The 18,861-nt window shown below is 42.3% G+C and overlaps 1 protein-coding gene and 1 long non-coding RNA gene across 3 annotated transcripts; one reads left to right on the top strand and one right to left on the bottom strand.

Annotated features, from left to right (window-relative positions):
- Positions 1-207: 207 nt before the first annotated feature.
- On the bottom strand, positions 208-9,398 carry LOC309698865 (tRNA selenocysteine 1-associated protein 1-like). 2 transcript variants are annotated; one of them, XM_082521606.1, is made up of 9 exons: positions 9,261-9,398; positions 6,258-6,355; positions 6,081-6,195; positions 5,924-5,973; positions 5,689-5,820; positions 4,350-4,466; positions 4,038-4,236; positions 3,911-3,947; positions 208-457 (listed from the first exon to the last, which is right to left on the bottom strand). In XM_082521606.1, exons 1-9 carry the CDS (start codon positions 9,282-9,284, stop codon positions 303-305), a joined length of 927 nt encoding a protein of 308 aa, XP_082377732.1. In that variant the 5' UTR covers positions 9,285-9,398; the 3' UTR covers positions 208-302. The 2 variants fall into 2 exon arrangements, with proteins under 2 accessions (XP_082377732.1, XP_082377733.1); XM_082521607.1 differs by having other exon boundaries at positions 6,081-6,180.
- Positions 9,399-9,481: 83 nt separating this feature from the next.
- LOC309698887 lies at positions 9,482-12,925 on the top strand. Its single transcript, XR_014274205.1, has 3 exons — positions 9,482-9,717; positions 11,024-11,108; positions 11,456-12,925. It is a non-coding gene; the product is annotated as an uncharacterized lncRNA (long non-coding RNA).
- Positions 12,926-18,861: the final 5,936 nt, after the last annotated feature.

Raw genomic sequence — 18,861 nt, 5'->3', positions numbered from 1 at the left:
AACGATATTTAACCTGCTCCTTTACCTCTGGTCTGACAGAAATGTCAATCACACCAACACAGTCCTGACTCTACAAAGTCTGAAACAAACAATCCAATCACAGTCAGGTATGAAAGTGACTCATACGGCAGGTTGTGTACCAATGGTCGTGTTTAATTTTAAACAGGATTATACACAAATAAAAACCATTAGCTTATTTTATTATCTAAAAAAAAAAAAAAAAGAAGCCCACACACACAATCCGTATGGACTGGGAGGAAAAGGTGGAAAGGTGAACTCCACAGAGGCCATGATGTCCCGGTTCAGCAGTAGATGGGCTCTGGCAGACTGGATGTCACATAGTCCTGCTGTAACTCTGTGGACTGCCAGTGACAGTCTATCAGTGCATCGTACAGTTCCTCACTGTGCTCCATGAACTTCCTGTTGGCCTCCACCACATCCACCTCCACACTTGGATCTGCGAAACACAAACATCCACTTAGAAGGTATATGCGCTGCAATTACACACAAGCCTCTTTATTAGGTAGACCTCCACCACTCAAGAACGCAAATATTTGTTTTGCCAAATCACAAGGCAGCAGGATGACCTGTTGAAGACCACAACACCAGCATCATCTGTTTAAAACATCAGCAATGGGCCAAACTGCATACACACGAATAAATAAGTAGGAATACTGCTAGTGTTACCCCTCAGCCTACTAGGAGACACACCTATGATATCAATGTCATGTTATCACATTCACAAGACTTTCACAAAACGTGACCTCTGACCTTTAGTTTGAGGTCACTGACATTCAAACTTGTCTGATGTTGTTAGTAGACGAAACGTTTCTTCCACTGTAAATGTCCAGATCAACACAACCAACCCGTTGAAATTGCCTTACCCAGATGATCGAGCATGCATCGAGAAATTTGAACCCACTTTGGCCCCGACTGCTTGAAGCTAGTACGAGCACGTGCGAGTAAATGTGGTTATCCCAGCCGGGCATTTGTCGAAGCAGGGAAGGCGCCTACAGAACGCTCCAAACCCGTAGTGGTCCCTTATGTGTCAGGAGTTAGGGCTGTTCGATACAACGATATATAATCGCATGACGATATAAAAACATCTATCGTTTGTTTCGTGGTGTCGCCAAATAAACTGTTTACTGCAATATTTTTTCATGTTTTGATGGTCACTGTAGTGGCTACATTCATTTCTTAAAGCTCTCTCTTTCTCTTATATTTAATATAACCACACTACGGACGGACAAAATGGTAAAACCATCGCGTGTCCGCTTGTTTATTTTCCACATAAACCTTTCACAATAAAGCTCAAGATCCTGTTGAGACTTTTCAAAATAATCTGCATCACGTGAAAGAGTATGCAGAGTGTTTACAGATGAGAAGCAAAAATGAGCCGTTAGGTGCTCCAAATAAACCTTAGACTCAAACGTTAGAACTTTTCCCCGCAGTACGCCGTGTAATAAATACTCACAAAGAAAACGGCGGCCGTTACAACTTATGTCTAAAAATGTATCGTTTCATGTATCGGTTAAAACACTCGACTCAGCTACATGACGCGCAGCTGGAAACACGTCACGCAAGTCGAGCTGCCCGAGATTCACAGAAAATGTAAAATTTTTGTGATTTATATCGTTATCAGGACGATGGATGTCTTATATCGGGATATGAGATTTGGTCATATCGCACAGCCCTACCAGGAGTATCGGAACATTTTCTCTAAACACAGAGTCTCTGTGGCTTTTAAACCCCAAAAAACGCTGCGCCAGAAACTGGTCCACCCCGACACAAACAGAGTAACATAGTGTACGCTGTTCAGCGCCAGGATTCATATATCGGGGAAACCAAACAACCTCTGGCTACAACAATGAAGAACTCGTCAGCGGGGCAGAGCGACATGAGGGAAATCTAATATCACAATATTTTCTTTATATAAATATCACCAAATGTTTAAATAACCTCCAAATGTTATTTTCAACCATATAAACCTAAAATTTCACTGCTATACTCAGTCAAATCGACCATTCAATGGTTTTTTTCTACTTGAATACAAAGAAAAAAATCTGAATGTTTTATTTTAGCCGTTCTTTAACCATCAGGTGCACAGAGGATACTGCCACAGTACGTCTGTGGTCAACACCTTTAACAAAGGATTTTAAAGGTTTCTTTGGTGTGTGGGGAGACGTTCACGTGCAAAGTTTAATATTGCCATGGCAACTCATACTCGATGGTTAGGATAAAGACATTTTAACCATTGTACGTGGAGAGACTCGCGATACAATGAAAATGTTCGATATCGCCCAGCCCTACTCGTCAGGCCAGGACTCTGCAGTCTGTGCACACCTACAGGCCAGTGGACACTGTTTCAATGATGAGGATGTAACATCCTGGACAGGGAGGAACGCTGGTTTGAGGGCGGAGTCAAGGAGGCCATTTACGTGAAAAGGGAAAGACCATCTCTGAATGGAGGAGGGGCCTAAGGGTGCATCTGTCACCATCTTACAATGCTGTGATTGCAGCCATTCCCCAACTCTCTGTGAATGGGACTCATGGCCATTGATCAATGGTCATGACCTCCCAGCCCATTGTTAGTCAGTGGTGCTAGTTTCACTTATTGTACAAATGTCCTGTTTATAAGGTTGGAATATGGTATCTAAGCAGATTCTTACTCTGGATGGCATTACCTTGGCCTCCAGTAACGCTGTGAGGAACCTTGGAGTCATTTTTGACCAGGACATGTCCTTCAACGCACATATTAAACAAATATGTAAGACTGCGTTCTTCCATTTGTGCAACATCTCTAAAGTTAGAAATATCCTGTCTCAGAGTGACGCTGAAAAACTAGTTCATGCATTTATTACTTCCAGGCTGGACGACTGTAATTCATTATTATCAGGATGTCCAAAAACTCCCTGAAAAGCCTTCAGCTGATCCAAAATGCTGCAGCAAGAGTCCTGACAGGGACTAGAAAGAGAGAGCAGATTTCTCCTGTTTTGGCTTCCTGTTAAATCCAGAATTAAAATCCTGCTCCTCACATACAAGGTCTTAAATAATCAGGCCCCATCTTATCTTAATGACCTTGTAGTACCATATCACCCTATTAGAGCACTTCGCTCTCGCTCTGCAGGCCTACTTGTTGTTCCTAGAGTATTTAAAAGTAGAATGGGAGGCAGAGCCTTCAGTTTTCAGGCCCCTCTTCTGTGGAACCAGCTTCCAGTTTGGATTCAGGAGACAGACACTATCTCTACTTTCAAGATCAGGCTTCAAACTTTCCTTTTTGCTAAAGCATATAGTTAGGGCTGGACCAGGTGACCCTGAATCCTCCCGTAGTTATGCTGCAATAGATGTAGGCTGCCGGGGGATTCCCATGATGCATTGAGTTTTTCCTTTCCAGTCACCTTTCTCGCTCACTATGTATTAACAGACCTCTCTGCATTGAATCATATCTGTTATTAATCTCTGTCTCTCTTCCACAGCATGTCTTTGTCCTGTCTTCCTTCTCTCACCCCAACCAATCACAGCAGATGGCCCCGCCCCTCCCTGAGCCTGGTTCTGCTGGAGGTTTCTTCCTGTTAAAAGGGAGTTTTTCCTTCCCACTGTCGCCAAAGTGCTTGTTCATAGGGGGTCATATGATTGTTGGGTTTTTCTCTGTATCTATGAAGCGCCTTGAGGCGACTTTTGCTGTGATTTGGCGCTATATAAATAAAATTGAATTGAATCCTGCAGTCAGATGAGACTGAAGAAGTCACTTGATGATGAAATGTTTCTCCCACTGAAAACGCTGCAGCCAGATGAACAGGATCAACCTTTTTGGAAACTACTGCTCATCTTTTTCTTATTTTTTTAAGTCTGGCATGTGAAAATAATGACAAGCAACAGCAAGCAGCTGCCACCCAGGCTAAATGCTAACCTTCCAGTCCTTCGTCCTCCTGAACGGTTTCACTCTCCTAAAACAAACAAACAAGAGGTTAGAATGATTCCATCTGTTTAACAATAACTGATATCTGCAACTCTGGTTTAACAGAGACAGCAGTTACCTGTGCAGCAGAATACTGTGAGTAATCATACTGCGGATAGTTGTAGCCATACATTCCTCCAGTCTGGTCATAGCCCCAGGAAGAATAAAAGCCAGGATAGGTCTGCTGCTGGTACTGGGTGTACTGGTCATAGTTTTGTCTGTATCCAGAGGTAGACTGCCATGATTTGTGCTCCGACTGCTGCTGCTTGTTCTTTAAGCTTAGAGAGGAAAGCACAGAAACACTCGTGAACTGAGCCAGTCCTTGGGGCTGTACTACGGGCACAAATACAGCCGTGTCCTGACAAAGGGAGGTAAGATTCTGAGAACTCACTTGTTAGCAGCCAGGCTCAATCGCAGAGGCTTGCCACCCAGCCCCACAGCTCCCTGACACTCCTCTAACGCCCGCTTCTGCAGCCGCTCATCAGGGAACTGAACGAAGCCACAGCCCCTGCAGAGAAACACGGCGGTGTTAAACTCACGAGGGAGCAACTCGTCTTAGGACCACCAGAAGTTTTCTTATGTTTACACCACATTTTAAAACAGAGGGTAAGAAAACGCTCTAGATTCAGTTTAGTTTGGATACTCCGGGATCATGTTTGAGTCTGGATAGGCTCAGATAAAGACCAACACTTAATTATACATTCGTGGTGCTGTTGATTTTGGCTGCCAGTTAAATCCACAGGCAGTATGGTCAGTGTGGAAAAAGTCTTTTTATACACAGTTACACAAAATACTGCAGAAAAATCAGGGTTAGACTGAAGTTAGCAGCACACGTAGCAGAACATAGTCGCAGCTATGGAGCGGAGCAGTGTCTGTAACATGTTCATATACTGTCTGTCAAATTCATCGCTTCAAAGTTCATCAACAGTCAATAATTGTTCCTTTTACGATAATTAACACGTGTGTAGGTCCCCGTCAGTGAATCACTGCCTTATTGTGGTGAAAGGGTCTGATTGTTTGTTTGCTGTAGGGGCAGACTGGTCCTGAATGAAGGACCAGAGAAAGAGCGATTCAGAAGACCCCCGTGACTACAACATCAAGGCAACAGTTCACCCTGCCCGGGATACCGGGGGCCATGAGAGGCAGTGGGTATCCTGGTATCCACTTGCCTTGGGGTTTTCCTCAGTGGACGAGAGGGTTTGCTCCCTGAACGGGTCCTGACTGTCATCTGCACGCGCCAAAGGACCATTCAGAGTATCCCGCCTTCTTGGGAGTCCCTGTGTGGGGACTCTGTCATCCTACTGGGGGACTTCAACGCTCATGTGCGCACTGACAGTGAGACCTGGAGGCGCCATTGGGAGGGATGGCCTTGCTGACCTGAACTCAAGCAGTGATGTTACCGGAGTGTTGTTTGTCAGTTTGTCCATAACAAACGCCATGTTTGAACATAAGGGTGTCCGTAAGTGATCGCAGTACCAGGTCGCCCGAGGCCGCAGGCTGATGACTGATTGTGTAATCGTATCATCAGATTCACGGCCGGATGTTCTGGACACTCTGTGAGAGGAGGACTGAGTTGTCAGTTAATCACCACCTGGTGGCGAGTTGGACCAGGTGGCGGGGGAGGACAGACCTGCCACACCAACACGTATAGCGAGGGTGAAAATATGACTGGATGAGTGCAGCAATGCCATTCTGTAGATCCAAATGTGTTCTGACATGTTAATACTTACTTGGAGTTGCCCATGCTGTCCAATACCACTTTTCCACCACGACAGGAAGGGTAACGATTGTAAAAAAACTCATAAAGCATCCCATCATCCACATCTGGAGTGAGATCTCCGACAAACAGAGAATACATCTGCCTACAACAAGAAGAGACAAAGTCAGAGCAGCGCTCCGTGATGGTTCTGTCATTAGGACCGTTCCGGTCACCTTGGATAATTCTGCTTGTCCACCTGGACTCACCCGCCTTCCTGTTTTCCAAAGGTCGCTCGGTTTAACTTGAATCTTGTGGGCTATGAGAAAATAAAGTCCAATCAATCAACAAATGAATAAAATCTCTGAAATGATAAACAAACAAACAAAAGATAAGGCTGTTGTTAGCAACTGCTGTTCTCCATACCGGGTTGGCTCCCGGTAAAGGTTTTCCATTGATTTTGCGGAGACACCTCTCGGCTGTGGCCTCGTCTGTCATCTCCACAAAACAGTAACCCAGAGCACCCCTGGGGGACGACACACTATTTAACGTCATTATAGAATAACTGCAAATAAGAATACTGCATGTGAATTCAGCTCTTACCCTGTCATCTTGTTGCGGATGATCCTGACATTAACCACCTGCTCGCCCATGGTGGAAAAAGCTCTGGTGATGAACTTCTCATCCATGTAGGTCTCCAGCTGCAGAGCAGCAAAAACAGTTAGCTATGTGATCACTGTAGTGATTACTGTTAGGAACGAGTCGGGCTTCAGCTAAATGTTTCTAACAAGAGAGGGAAGATAAATCTCCTTTGGTCCACAGAACTGCACAGTGAGAAATAAAATGTGAAATTCCCCCTTTTCTAATGAATCTGTCACAAATCTGGGCTCAAAGTAATGCTGGTCTAGTTAAAGTGCGACTTATCACAGCTGTGCCACTCCTATCAAACTGAGGGTACAGTTTGCACAGGCTCACCTAAACTGGACAATTGGAAATATGCTGCCTGGTCTGACAAGTCTCGAGCTCTGCTGCAACATTTGGGGGACAGGGTCCCAGGTTTAGATTTTTAAATACATAGTGAGATTGAAAAGATGCAAAAATATACACGTTCCAATCATTTGCTGGTGATTTTACCAAGATAGTTTAACTACAACCATTTCTAGGTTATACATTACACGACACATTTTGCAAATATTGTTGAGTCTTATGCATCACATCTTATATAACTGAGATGGATCTTAGTTTCCCTTTGAGTGATTTGCCTCTTAACATAACAATTAAAGTGATTTTAAAAGTTTGCATTTTGTGTGTCACAGGACATGCTATGGATGATGCCCGCATTACCCGGTTATTTCTCTGTGTAAGAAAGTCGTCAGCAGCTTCTACTACAGCTGGAGGAAGAGAAGAGAGCTGGCTGAAGTGCAAATACAGCTGGGTCTTCCAAGTCACCAGCTACTCACAGAGGCAACAGCTCGCTGGGGATCAAGGCTTCTCGTGATAGAGAGAGTTCTGGAGCAGGAAAGAGCACTTTCTAAAGTTCTCTGTCGACATGAAAACCAGACCTCTAGTCCCTACTTGGCGGGACATAGAGGTCCTGGAGGCAGTTCAGAAAGCTCTCAAACCCTGTCAGGACTTCACTGATGCACTTTCAGGAGAAAAGTATGTGACCCTGTCCTGTGCTACACCTGTTTAACACTAGTCTCCTGGCACCTGGAGAGGAGGATAGTGAGCTGTGTAAATCCATCAAGACCCGCATTGTGGATTACCTCAACAATAAATATGCAGATCCATCCACCAGTGACCTGTTGGACATGGCTTCTTTTGTGGATCCACGGTTCAGGGCGAAATACATCCCTAGTGAGAAAATTAATGCACTAAAACATAAACTCGTCTTGGAGGCAGAGTCTCTGCTCAGCTATCAGGGCACGTGTTTGTCTGAGCTGCCTGATCCAGCCGTGCCTGAGTCTGCAGACCAAGAAGAAGCAGCAGTAGGACACACAGCTAAAAAAAAGAGATCACTGGCAAGCTTCTTCCAGCACAGCACAGCCACCAACACTGGTTTCACAAGGAGGGAGGCAATCGAAAATGAATTTTCTAGCTACCTGTTGTCAGTTTGTGTAGAGTGATGCTGACCCTCTCAAATGGTGGAAGGAACATGAAGTTGCCTTTCCAGCACTGAGCCTCCTGGCCGAGAAATACCTTTGTGTGCCAGCTACCAGCTCCCCTTCTGAAAGGACTTTTAGTTGCAGTGGAAACATGGTAACCTGCCACAGGGCATCCTTGAAGCCTGATACTGTTGACAGATTAGTTTTCCTGGCACAAAATCTGGAAGCTGTACAGTAGCTGGCCTTGCCAATTGTTTGTGTTCTTTCTATATTGTTATTGTCATTGGAGATTTGCACAAAGACCCACTGAGCAAAGGATGTAATTTTGTTCATTTCATTCAATCTGTTTACATGTTTGGTTTTTTGCACAAAGTACCAGATGATTGTTCAGGAATACACACAAAGAAGCAAAACTTTACTTCAGTGTAAGCCACTTCCAAAGGCCAAGTTGCCTTTGTCACTTTTGCTCTGCATCTTTTTAGTTTACATTTAGTTTACAATTGTGAGCTTTTTGTTATACATGAAAAAAATTTTTTACATTTTATTTATGGAGCATTATTAAATAATAAACGTTGACAATTTATTTTTGACTAATTTTTCATGTACATCTGCAGTTGTATGTTAATAAAAGTGCCTGTGTGACATCTGGGACAAGCAGCTTTGACTAAGAACTCTGTTTGTTCTTACTTTATGGGATTAAAGAAAAATAATCAAGATATATACTGTTTATCGCCACCCAGCTAAAAAATATCGAGATATGAATTTTGGTCCATATCGCCCAGTCCTATTGGTGCTGTATAAATAAAACAGAATTGAAATTGCTTGCATTAATAAATAGACTGTAGTCAGCAGGATCTGTGACACTGTTAAACACAAAATAAAGAAATTTGCTGTTTTGTACCCACAGCATCATTACCAACCGAGTCCACTTTATAGAGCTGTTATACTTGTTGCTGCCCTCTTGGCCAGATCGATCTCGGACAAAAACAAACATTTTTATTGTCATTGAGACTCTTGAGCTGCATTAAGGATATAAAGTGACTTGAGATCATTCATGAGAGATTTGTCTGACATATTACCAGCAAGATATTAACAACAAAGACTGGAAATCGCTTTTAGTGCAACACTGGTATCAGCCAGCGAGTTGCAAGAATTTGTTGCAGTAGGTCTGATAAGGAAAAGTCACTGTTATGGGTAAAGACCGGTTAAAACCGTGTCCTGGGTTTATCCGCGGCTAAGCTGCGGAACGCGGATGTATGCTAAATGTATGCTACACGAGAAAGCGTGTTTTGGTCTGTCCACGGTTGGTGTTGGCCCCTGACTGCCACATTAAACACAAAGTAACCGTCTTACAGGAACTCCGTACAAAGTTTTGTGCGGCAACGCAACATTACATGAAGTCAAGTTACGTTCATTTGGCGTGTGCGGCTCGTTTACAGCTAGCTAACACTCACGGTCAGACCAAACAAGTTACCGCGACAACAAGCTGGAAGCAACTCACGTTTCCCATCCATAGCGTACTCATGGCGCTGCCGCGGTGAAGATCCGACCACGAATACGGTTTACGGTCCAACTGCTAAACTACACCGAAGCTTCCTGTACGCTTTAGCCTAACGCGGACCACGCGCCACCGCTAGGTCCTACGTCACTCAAAAGGGCTTTGGAGCGTGATGTCACGGGAGGGGGCGTGGCTGCCGAGGCGCCATTTTAGCAGGCCAAACAAAGGAGCGAAAGCACACGGATGGCATCAGCAATGGTTCGCACTTGCTGTGTTGTCGGTTGTAATGATCGCACGATCGTGAAGGTAATAAGCTGGAAATGGGCTGTTTTTATTCTTTCCCCACCTGGAAGCATCGTGAGGCAGCTCGTGTATCCATGTTACCAAAAGAAGCGCCTGGATAGCAGCTGTGAGATGAGCTCCACAGACATCTGTTGGTGCTCCAGACATTTTCATTCAGGTAAGATCTGAATAAGTTCATATCACTCTTTGTAGCCTATTAGTGTTATTTTCAATGCGCTCTGAGCTCATACCAAATTAGAACAAACATCCTACTGAGTGATTTTGTAGATTTATGTTCTGTTTATAGAGTTGCTATTTGTTTTTCATTATTGCAGCAAACTGATGCGACACAACCAGTAAGTAGGTGTGCAGCGTGCACTGTAGTGTGTAGCACACAGGAGTATTAGCTTATTACGTACACGTTGGTAAGCTGTCTTGTTGCAACTGACGAACTAAAATGAACGAGCGTGCTGTGTGTGCAACAGCGTGACAAACATTACCTGTCCTTTTATTAACTGCACAGGTAGTGCTGGTCACAGCTGCTGGCTACCTGTGTAAGGCTGTCATGGGTCTGTAGCTCTGTCACCGTTTTAGGGAACATATTTAGTTTTAAAGTAAGTTTCCGGGCTTTTCCTGCCTTTCTGGAGGGATTATATTTCACTAAAAAACGATCTAATATGCATGTCCACATAATTATGCATTATTATAATTATAATATATTAAAAAACACACACTGTATTTTAAAGAACATACATTAAGAAGCAGATTATATTAGATTTATATTTTAAATAAGACAAAATTTGGATTTTACAGCAGTAAAATGATTGTATCTCTACAGTTTAAAAATGTAATAAGCTTTGCCCTGCACAGAGTGGATAGTGAAACAAATGCAATCATCATAAATACATTATTTCATATTTATTACTTCCCCCTCCTCATTGCTTTATTATTGTAGCTCTAGTAATAAATAATAATGTAAGGATGCCCATAGTATATACAGTATTCTGAAGAAGGTCTAAAATGTCACTGTGTGTGCATGTGTGTGTTTTATTTAGATGGATTTTTTAAAAAAAATATTACTCATGATATAATATTGTGCAGACATGCCTGGTAAGGACATGAGGAGGAAACAGTAGGAGCTGTGTGAGGCTACTAAAGGCAGGGCTATAACATTTTTCTGTCATCATTTTATTTTAGATTAAGTGCTGGAGTTGTTAGGTGTGGATAATTAGATTATAGTTTATTGCAATAGCAAGTTGTGCCTTGTTCTCAGATGGACAGCAAGTGGAGAGTGATATATGAAATGATGGGAAGGAAGGAAGAAGAGAAGCAAAGAGTGATTCACAGGCAGAGCCTAAATTATTTCTCACAGTTTTTTGTTGCCTTATGGTTCCAAGCGCTGTCACCAATCTTTGCATTTTGTTATTATCTCATGACACTTGTTTAATCAGCTCCCATCTCTCTGGACTTTTTAATGTCTACAGTCTCAGATCAACACAGCCCCGCCCTCCAGCACTATCAGCAGCAGGAGCAGCAGAAACCCCTCAACAGCAACATTGTACCCATCAGGTAAAGCATCGGCGACGTTTGCTTTGCCTTGTTGCCCATATTAGATTCTTGATGAATGTGTGTTGTTGTTATTCAGCCTGGCTCAATGTGCCCCTTTTTAACTTTGAGCACCCGCCCCTTTAAACCTCTCTGCACAGCCCTGACGCAGTATCTAAAAACTTTGCACCGTAGTGGTTAAAATCTCATTCTAATAAGAGTTAAAAGCGCATTCGGTTATTAGGTTTATAGGGTTATTGAATTATGGTTAACGGTTGGTAGAATTGTTTTTAACATTATGTGCCAATTACATCTGCCACCCTTCTCCAAATCTGTGCCCCTACCTGGCCCCCCCAACAAAAATTTTCTAGACACGCCACTGCAGCAAACCAGCCTATGAAATGGATGAAACACCCTGACTGGGTTCCAGCGCTACACAAGGGACCTGCTTCAAACAAACCACCATGCCAATCAGATTACTTCTTCCATGTGAGGCTGAAGAGGGGACCCTCCTGGATAAGATGGTGAAGGTTTGCTGCGTTTTGGTGAACATGTGCCCCAGTGTGGCAGTAAAACCAGGGAAAAGAAACTTGCTCTTGTTAAGAACTCTTAAAAGTCTTGTGCTGTTTATGTAGTGACAGTAAATTACAGAACGCTATAGTGGGTGATATTATTTAAATGCTGTCGTGATTTTATGTGAACATTTTGTCATTTGTAAACTACACATGACATGGATTCTACATTGTTACTGATGTGATGTTCTACAAAGTGCTTTTAATCTTTTTTTAAAAGGCAAACATGTATTTCTTTATTCAACTTTTGAACAGTGATACTTAGTAAGTACACATTCAGCAAATCCAAATTACTTACATGGCAGTGCACTTCAGGCACAAATGTAGACCCCTAAATACAACATTATGGGTCATTCAGAACAGAACTATGCTTGGAGAAATATTTTCCCATCAGTTGATCCAACTCCTCCACAGTAGCAGGTGGAATTTTTCTTTTTTGAGGACAGCTCCTTTTACCTGTCAATATGGATGGTCTGTTTATGTTTTGATTGAGAGCCTTTTTTTGGGCAGCTGAAGAGGAGAAGTCTATCTTACAGCCAACCACTGGCTGTATCTTGGTCATATTACCCAGCAAAACCCAGTATGCAGGTTCATCTGTAACAGTCCTTGTGCCAAGGATCAACACTGCTGCTTCTACTTTAAACAGAAGAGCAGCGACATGGCTGCAGGTCTCCACGACTCCGGCCTTACAGGTGCAGTGGCCGGCTCAACCTTCCCTGTGATGCTCACAGTGACCCATGGCTGCAATGCTGGTTCATTCAGTCTTTGAGAGTGCAGCACCTGAAACACACACCAAGTTCATAAATGTGTTTGATCTACTTTGTTACGGCCCTAGCAGGGCCTCCTCCTGAACGGCCTCCCTCCTATGTGCCTGTGTGGGCGTGTCCCACTACCCCTTCTGCCTGAGGTGCCACCTTTCCCTTTTGTGCAGCTGACTCTCATCAGTAATTAAAAGTATTTAAGCCCAGGGAAAGGTGAGCTCTGGGCGGGAGTGCCAGTAGTGTGTTTTCAGCTAGTGCGCTGTGTTTGGTGGTTTTCAGCTGGTGAGCTGCTTTTTCTTTTTGGCTTACGTTTTACTTTATTGATTGACCAACGCCTGAGTTTTGTTTGTTGTTTTTCAAAAATGGTGATAGCGGCTTGTCCGTCTCTTTTAGTTGAATTACTTCAATAAAACTGTTTTATTTAACTGTTTCGCCTCCTTGATTCCTTTTTCTGACCCGGTCACTTTTGTTACTTCCCCCTCATCGCCTAGACCCCCCCAGGGGAACGTAACAACTTTATCATAAATGTAACAAAGTGTTTAGAAAGTTGGCACATACATGTAATTTTTCATTTCTTTATGTGTCCATCTATAGAACGCTGCATTTTATACAGGGAGTGCAGAATTATTAGGCAAGTTGTATTTTTGAGGAATAATTTTATTATTGAACAACAACCATGTTCTCAATGAACCCAAAAAACTCATTAATATCAAAGCTGAATGTTTTTGGAAGTAGTTTTTAGTTTGTTTTTAGTTTTAGCTATTTTAGGGGGATATCTGTGTGTGCAGGTGACTATTACTGTGCATAATTATTAGGCAACTTAACAAAAAACAAATATATACCCATTTCAATCATTTATTTTTACCAGTGACACCAATATAACATCTCCACATTCACAAATATACATTTCTGACATTCAAAAACAAAACAAAAACAAATCAGCGACCAATATAGCCACCTTTCTTTGCAAGGACACTCAAAAGCCTGCCATCCATGGATTCTGTCAGTGTTTTGATCTGTTCACCATCAACATTGCGTGCAGCAGCAACCACAGCCTCCCAGACACTGTTCAGAGAGGTGTACTGTTTTCCCTCCTTGTAAATCTCACATTTGATGATGGACCACAGGTTCTCAATGGGGTTCAGATCAGGTGAACAAGGTGGCCATGTCATTAGTTTTTCTTCTTTTATACCCTTTCTTGCCAGCCACGCTGTGGAGTACTTGGACACGTGTGATGGAGCATTGTCCTGCATGAAAATCATGTTTTTCTTGAAGGATGCAGACTTCTTCCTGTACCACTGCTTGAAGAAGGTGTCTTCCAGAAACTGGCAGTAGGACTGGGAGTTGAGCTTGACTCCATCCTCAACTCGAAAAGGCCCCACAAGCTCATCTTTGATGATACCAGCCCAAACCAGTACTCCACCTCCACCTTGCTGGCATCTGAGTGGGACTGGAGCTCTCTGCCCTTTACCAATCCAGCCACGGGCCCATCAAGACTCACTCTCATTTCATCAGTCCATAAAACCTTAGAAAAACCAGTCTTGAGATATTTCTTGGCCCAGTCTTGACGTTTCAGCTTGTGTGTCTTGTTCAGTGGTGGTTATGGGCAGAAATCTGTGCCATCAGAAACTGAATTTGAATAAGTTAAATTTGAATTTATGGTTTGAAAATGATCATCACTAAATTGAAATTGAATTTATATTTTGAAAATGAATTGATTTGCTTTGAAACTGCATTTTATCCTTTAAAAATTCAGCTCTTGAATAATTTCAGTTTCACTTCTCACCATTCAGTTTCAGTTCCAAAATTCAGTTTTTTGGAACTTACATCCGGTTCCGGTTCAAGCGCAGATTAATAGAACTACGTTTTACTAGCGGACCGAAAGTGTTACTGACGGGAATCTACAGCGTCTTGAGCTGAATTAAGACTTCAGAAGTCATTCGTCATGTCGAATGACCAGCGGATAAACTCTCAGGTTGGTAAATGTATTACATGTATAAGAACAAGCGTCATGTTAACAAATGATAGCCGTAAGGTAACTTTTATGCTTATTGTAGCTGTTAGCTAAAAACGCTAATTTAGCGTAGTTTGCCCTGAATTCAGCTTTGACAACAAATATGATCGACTGTTTCTAGTAGAATTCTAAAGTTGTCATCTTGGACCCTCTCAGAGTACCCCCTCTGTATGCTTGCAGAGACCCCTACAGTAGGGAAACATGCAAAACGGTGCCCAAACCTTTGTGTTTTAGCTTTATTTATGTCTTACACAGCATCCCAACTCTTTAGCTAACTTAATAACTTTAGCTAAAGTGAATAGTTGGTCTGATTCATTAGTGCAGCATTACTGGATCACCTCTGTTTGAAGTGATATAGTATTGAGTATTGCACACCTTGTGCTTTTGGGCACGCCAGTGATGTTGCAGCTCTGAAATATGGCCAAACTGGTGGCAAGTGGCATCTTGGCAGCTGCACGCTTGACTTTTCTCAGTTCATGGGCAGTTATTTTGCGCCTTGGTTTTTCCACACGCTTCTTGCGACCCTGTTGACTATTTTGAATGAAACGCTTGATTGTTCGATGATCACGCTTCAGAAGCTTTGCAATTTTGAGACTGCTGCATCCCTCTGCAAGATATCTCACTATTTTTGACTTTTCTGAGCCTGTCAAGTCCTTCTTTTGACCCATTTTGCCAAAGGAAGGGACGTTGCCGAATAATTATGCACACCTGATATAGGGTGTTGATGTCATTAGACCACACCCCTTCTCATTACAGAGATGCACATCACCTAATATGCTTAATTGGTAGTAGGCTTTCGAGCCTATACAGCTTGGAGTAAGACAACATGCATGAAGAGGATGATGTGGACAAAATACTCATTTGCCTAATAATTCTGCACTCCCTGTAGTATAAATCCGCCTGTTCTCTGTCAGAAACCTGCCTGCAGAAAATGAACCTAAAGTATGTCATGGAAGGATGTCATCACTTTAGAGATGGAGAAAGCATAAAGTGACAATTATGAATCACTTAATATGATAATGAGATTCTGCAGGTCATTAATCGATGTATAAAACTAAAATAAAATGTATTTTTAGTGACACAGGACACAAACATGGAAGCAAGGTGTATAATTAGGATTATTTATAATAAACATTAATAAATTATTGCAATTTCTTTAACCATAGAGAATAACTAAATTGTCACAATTTAGTCACATCAATGCACTGAACTCACTATGTTATCCCTCTGACAGCCTCCACATGTTCTCACTGTAATTTCCCCTCATGAATGAATTTATGCTGCACTAATCTGAATGTTCGGGAGGAAGTCGAACGCATTTCACTCGCAGTACTCGAGCTGACTTACCTTTGTTGGAATGACGGCGTACTCACGACGTGGAGGCTTAAAAATAGCCAAATCTTGTACCCAACCATTGGTGAACTGGATGTGCTCCTCCAGAGATTTATAATTGCGAAATTGGTTCGCCGTGTACGCGCTGACTCCACAGGTACGAGAATAGATCACGCTACGTCAACGGCGGTTGGTCCTCAGGGTTTCTACTCCACTGCTGTTATTTCATACGGGTCCACATTTTCAATGCACGCTATTTTTTTGCAAGTACCGTCTCGTTGCATCCGGTCGCAGTCTGTCTCTGTACCGTCCTTTTTCTTTTGAGCTGCTTTTAAGTGCGGTTCGTAGCACTCTTCCTTCCAACACAGTGGCCGTGTCCCTGTCACCTGGACTCCTCTGTAACATTTATTTGACACTTGAATTTTATTTTTCTGTAACTCAGAGTATTGACCACATTCTAACATTACACGTTCAAGTGTTTCACACTTCCCCGTCTCATGCTTATTCATCTTTTTTACAGTGTTATTTAAACCTGTATGACCAAATCTTACTTTTGAGATTATATCGTCTTCTCTCTTACTGTTATGACTTCTTCTACAGTGTCCAGCTGCTCTCTGTATACCATAATAATATCTACCTTTTCCTTCTCTGTCCCATTGTGCCTGACACGCGACCTTTAACCTAATTTTTACTATATTTTATATCCATATCTACATGACTTCTTCTCGTTGCACCTTTTGCAAACTTACCGGCCTCTTCCTTTCCATCTACACCGATATGTTCAGGAATCCATAAAAATGTATTTCTATTCCTGTTTGATTCTACAGATTAAACGAATTATATTAAAAAACAATATCGTGTCTAGAATCCAAACACGTAAGACATATCCTCAATAGTGCGCTACCAGAGTCCGAGCACATCAAACACTTCCTACTGGTGCCTCCTCCACCCAGTTTGCAGTGATTAACACTGCTACAGTTCTCCAGTATAAACATCAGTAATTCTTTTATTCATCACAAAGCTTGTTTCTGGAATAACAAACACAACACTTTATTATCTAACAATTATGCTGCATCAGTTTACATGTTCTGTCCACATGTTCTGAATACTCTCCCCTTATGTGATCATATACCTGGCTCTTCCTTTGTGTGATGAATGAAATCAGTTGTCTGGTCATATATCCATGGCAGTAAATTTGAAAATGGTTCTGCTGGACTAATATGTTCGTTACTAATTCCTGTCTCATTTATTTTTCCCCTATAATCCAACCAAAACGTCTTATTCGTTCACTTTTTTACTTTTTCTTAAACAAGGTTTAATTATATTCTGAGCTTTATGATTTTCACTGTGTCCCTTTAACTTTGCCCAGTAAGTTACAGCTATTTCATGTCTTCTGATTTCTAATGGTTGTTCACCCACTCCAACGTGCAGTGTGGACACTGGTGTAGTTTTAATGGCCCCACAACAAAACCTCAGCGCTTGACACTGAATTTTATCCAAGTTATTTAACAATGTTTTAGCCGCTGAACCATAAAGCAGAACTGAGCTAATGAAGTCTTTATAAAGCTTTTGATGCTGTCCTATCTGCACCCCACGCGCTGCCTTTTAAACATCTTCAAATATCCAAAACCTTTTTACATTTCTCAGTTATTCCCCAATATGTGTTTTCCATGTAAGCCTTTTATCAAACCACATACCTAAATGTTTAAAGCAATCAACCTGTTCCGTCTCATTCCCATACAATTTGAGATTAAACAGCTAATCTACTCTCTGTAAAAATAATCCAAATGCCTCCATCATCAGCAAATAATGATTGATCTATATTATTAAATACCTCGTTAGGGTTCAGGGTTAGCCTAACCCCTGAGCAGCATTGCCCCCCCCCTGCTGAAGGACCCGTCCCATCCTGGCAACAATCTGTTCCAACTTCTGCGATCCGGCAGAAAGTTCCACATCATCCGGGCAAGGACAGAGACTCAAGAGGAGCTTCTATCCCCAAGCCACCCGAGCCCTAAACCATAACATGAATACACGTGTGCATATAATGTTCTTCTCTCGCCCTTTGCACAGTCGAGGAGCGTGTCAGGATACATTTCACTGCGTGTTGTACTTGTAGAACTGTGCATGTGACAAATAAGGAATCTTGAATGCTAACGCCTACCTTCCTGCCATTTCCAACTTTCCAGCCCCTGAATTTGGACACAGCCATGATAAAAATGCCTCCCCATCATTGACTGGTTCATCTAGAGGCCCTATATTGAGAAACATTCCTTAAACCGGTGTAAACAGATTCCTGGTCAGTGACTGCACCCAGGAGCTTTAGCTCGCCGAGCCTCAGGTGATCTCAGGACGTCACATGAGAGGGTGAGGCCTTGTCTCGCTGTGACTTCATCCCCTTTCCCCAGTGACATAATGACCCACGCCCTTTTTTCCACACCATGGCTCATGTGATGACTCACATGATCAATAGTGTGTCAGTGATCCCTCAGAACCAAAGATATCAGTCATCATATCAGTGGAATAATCTAACGCAGTCAGCCATGACCTTATTCCTGTTTAATAATGTTTTCATTTTGATCTTTGCTCCATAACAGAAATAAAAACAGCTGTGAGGACAAACATGGTGCACTTTATTCACCCTTTATTTTTAATAAGTATTATAGAGATGACGTTCCTCCATCACTGGCACATCTGTATTCCAACCTATTTTTTGACTTTTATTTTTATCAGATTGTGTGAAACTGGCCTGATATTGTTTATAAAGAGATCCAAGAAAAGTCACAGTACCTCCACACTAGATGTAATTCTGCTCCAACACAGCGTTCCCACAGAGGCATCGGCCTTCAAGCCCCGTGAACTACATTTCTGTTGCTGCTGCTTACAAACGTAGAACCTTTTTACAGGCTGCTGCTTTCATCTTCAATCATTTGTGTGCTCCATTTTTAAACGATGAAGCCCCAACAAACGTAAACGGAGCCTGTAAATGAACCATAAAGGTTGTTTTTTTAAACGGACACTGAGCGAGTCTGTTCCTAAAACCCTTAGTAAGAAGTACTTTCACCTGATCTGACGTTAATGTCCCGTACAAAGCCTCCCAT

This window comes from Aulonocara stuartgranti, assembly GCF_965226115.1.
Source record: "Aulonocara stuartgranti genome assembly, chromosome: 22".
In the NCBI taxonomy this organism is placed as follows: Eukaryota; Metazoa; Chordata; class Actinopteri; order Cichliformes; family Cichlidae; genus Aulonocara; species Aulonocara stuartgranti.
This window is presented reverse-complemented; position numbering and strand designations above follow the sequence as displayed.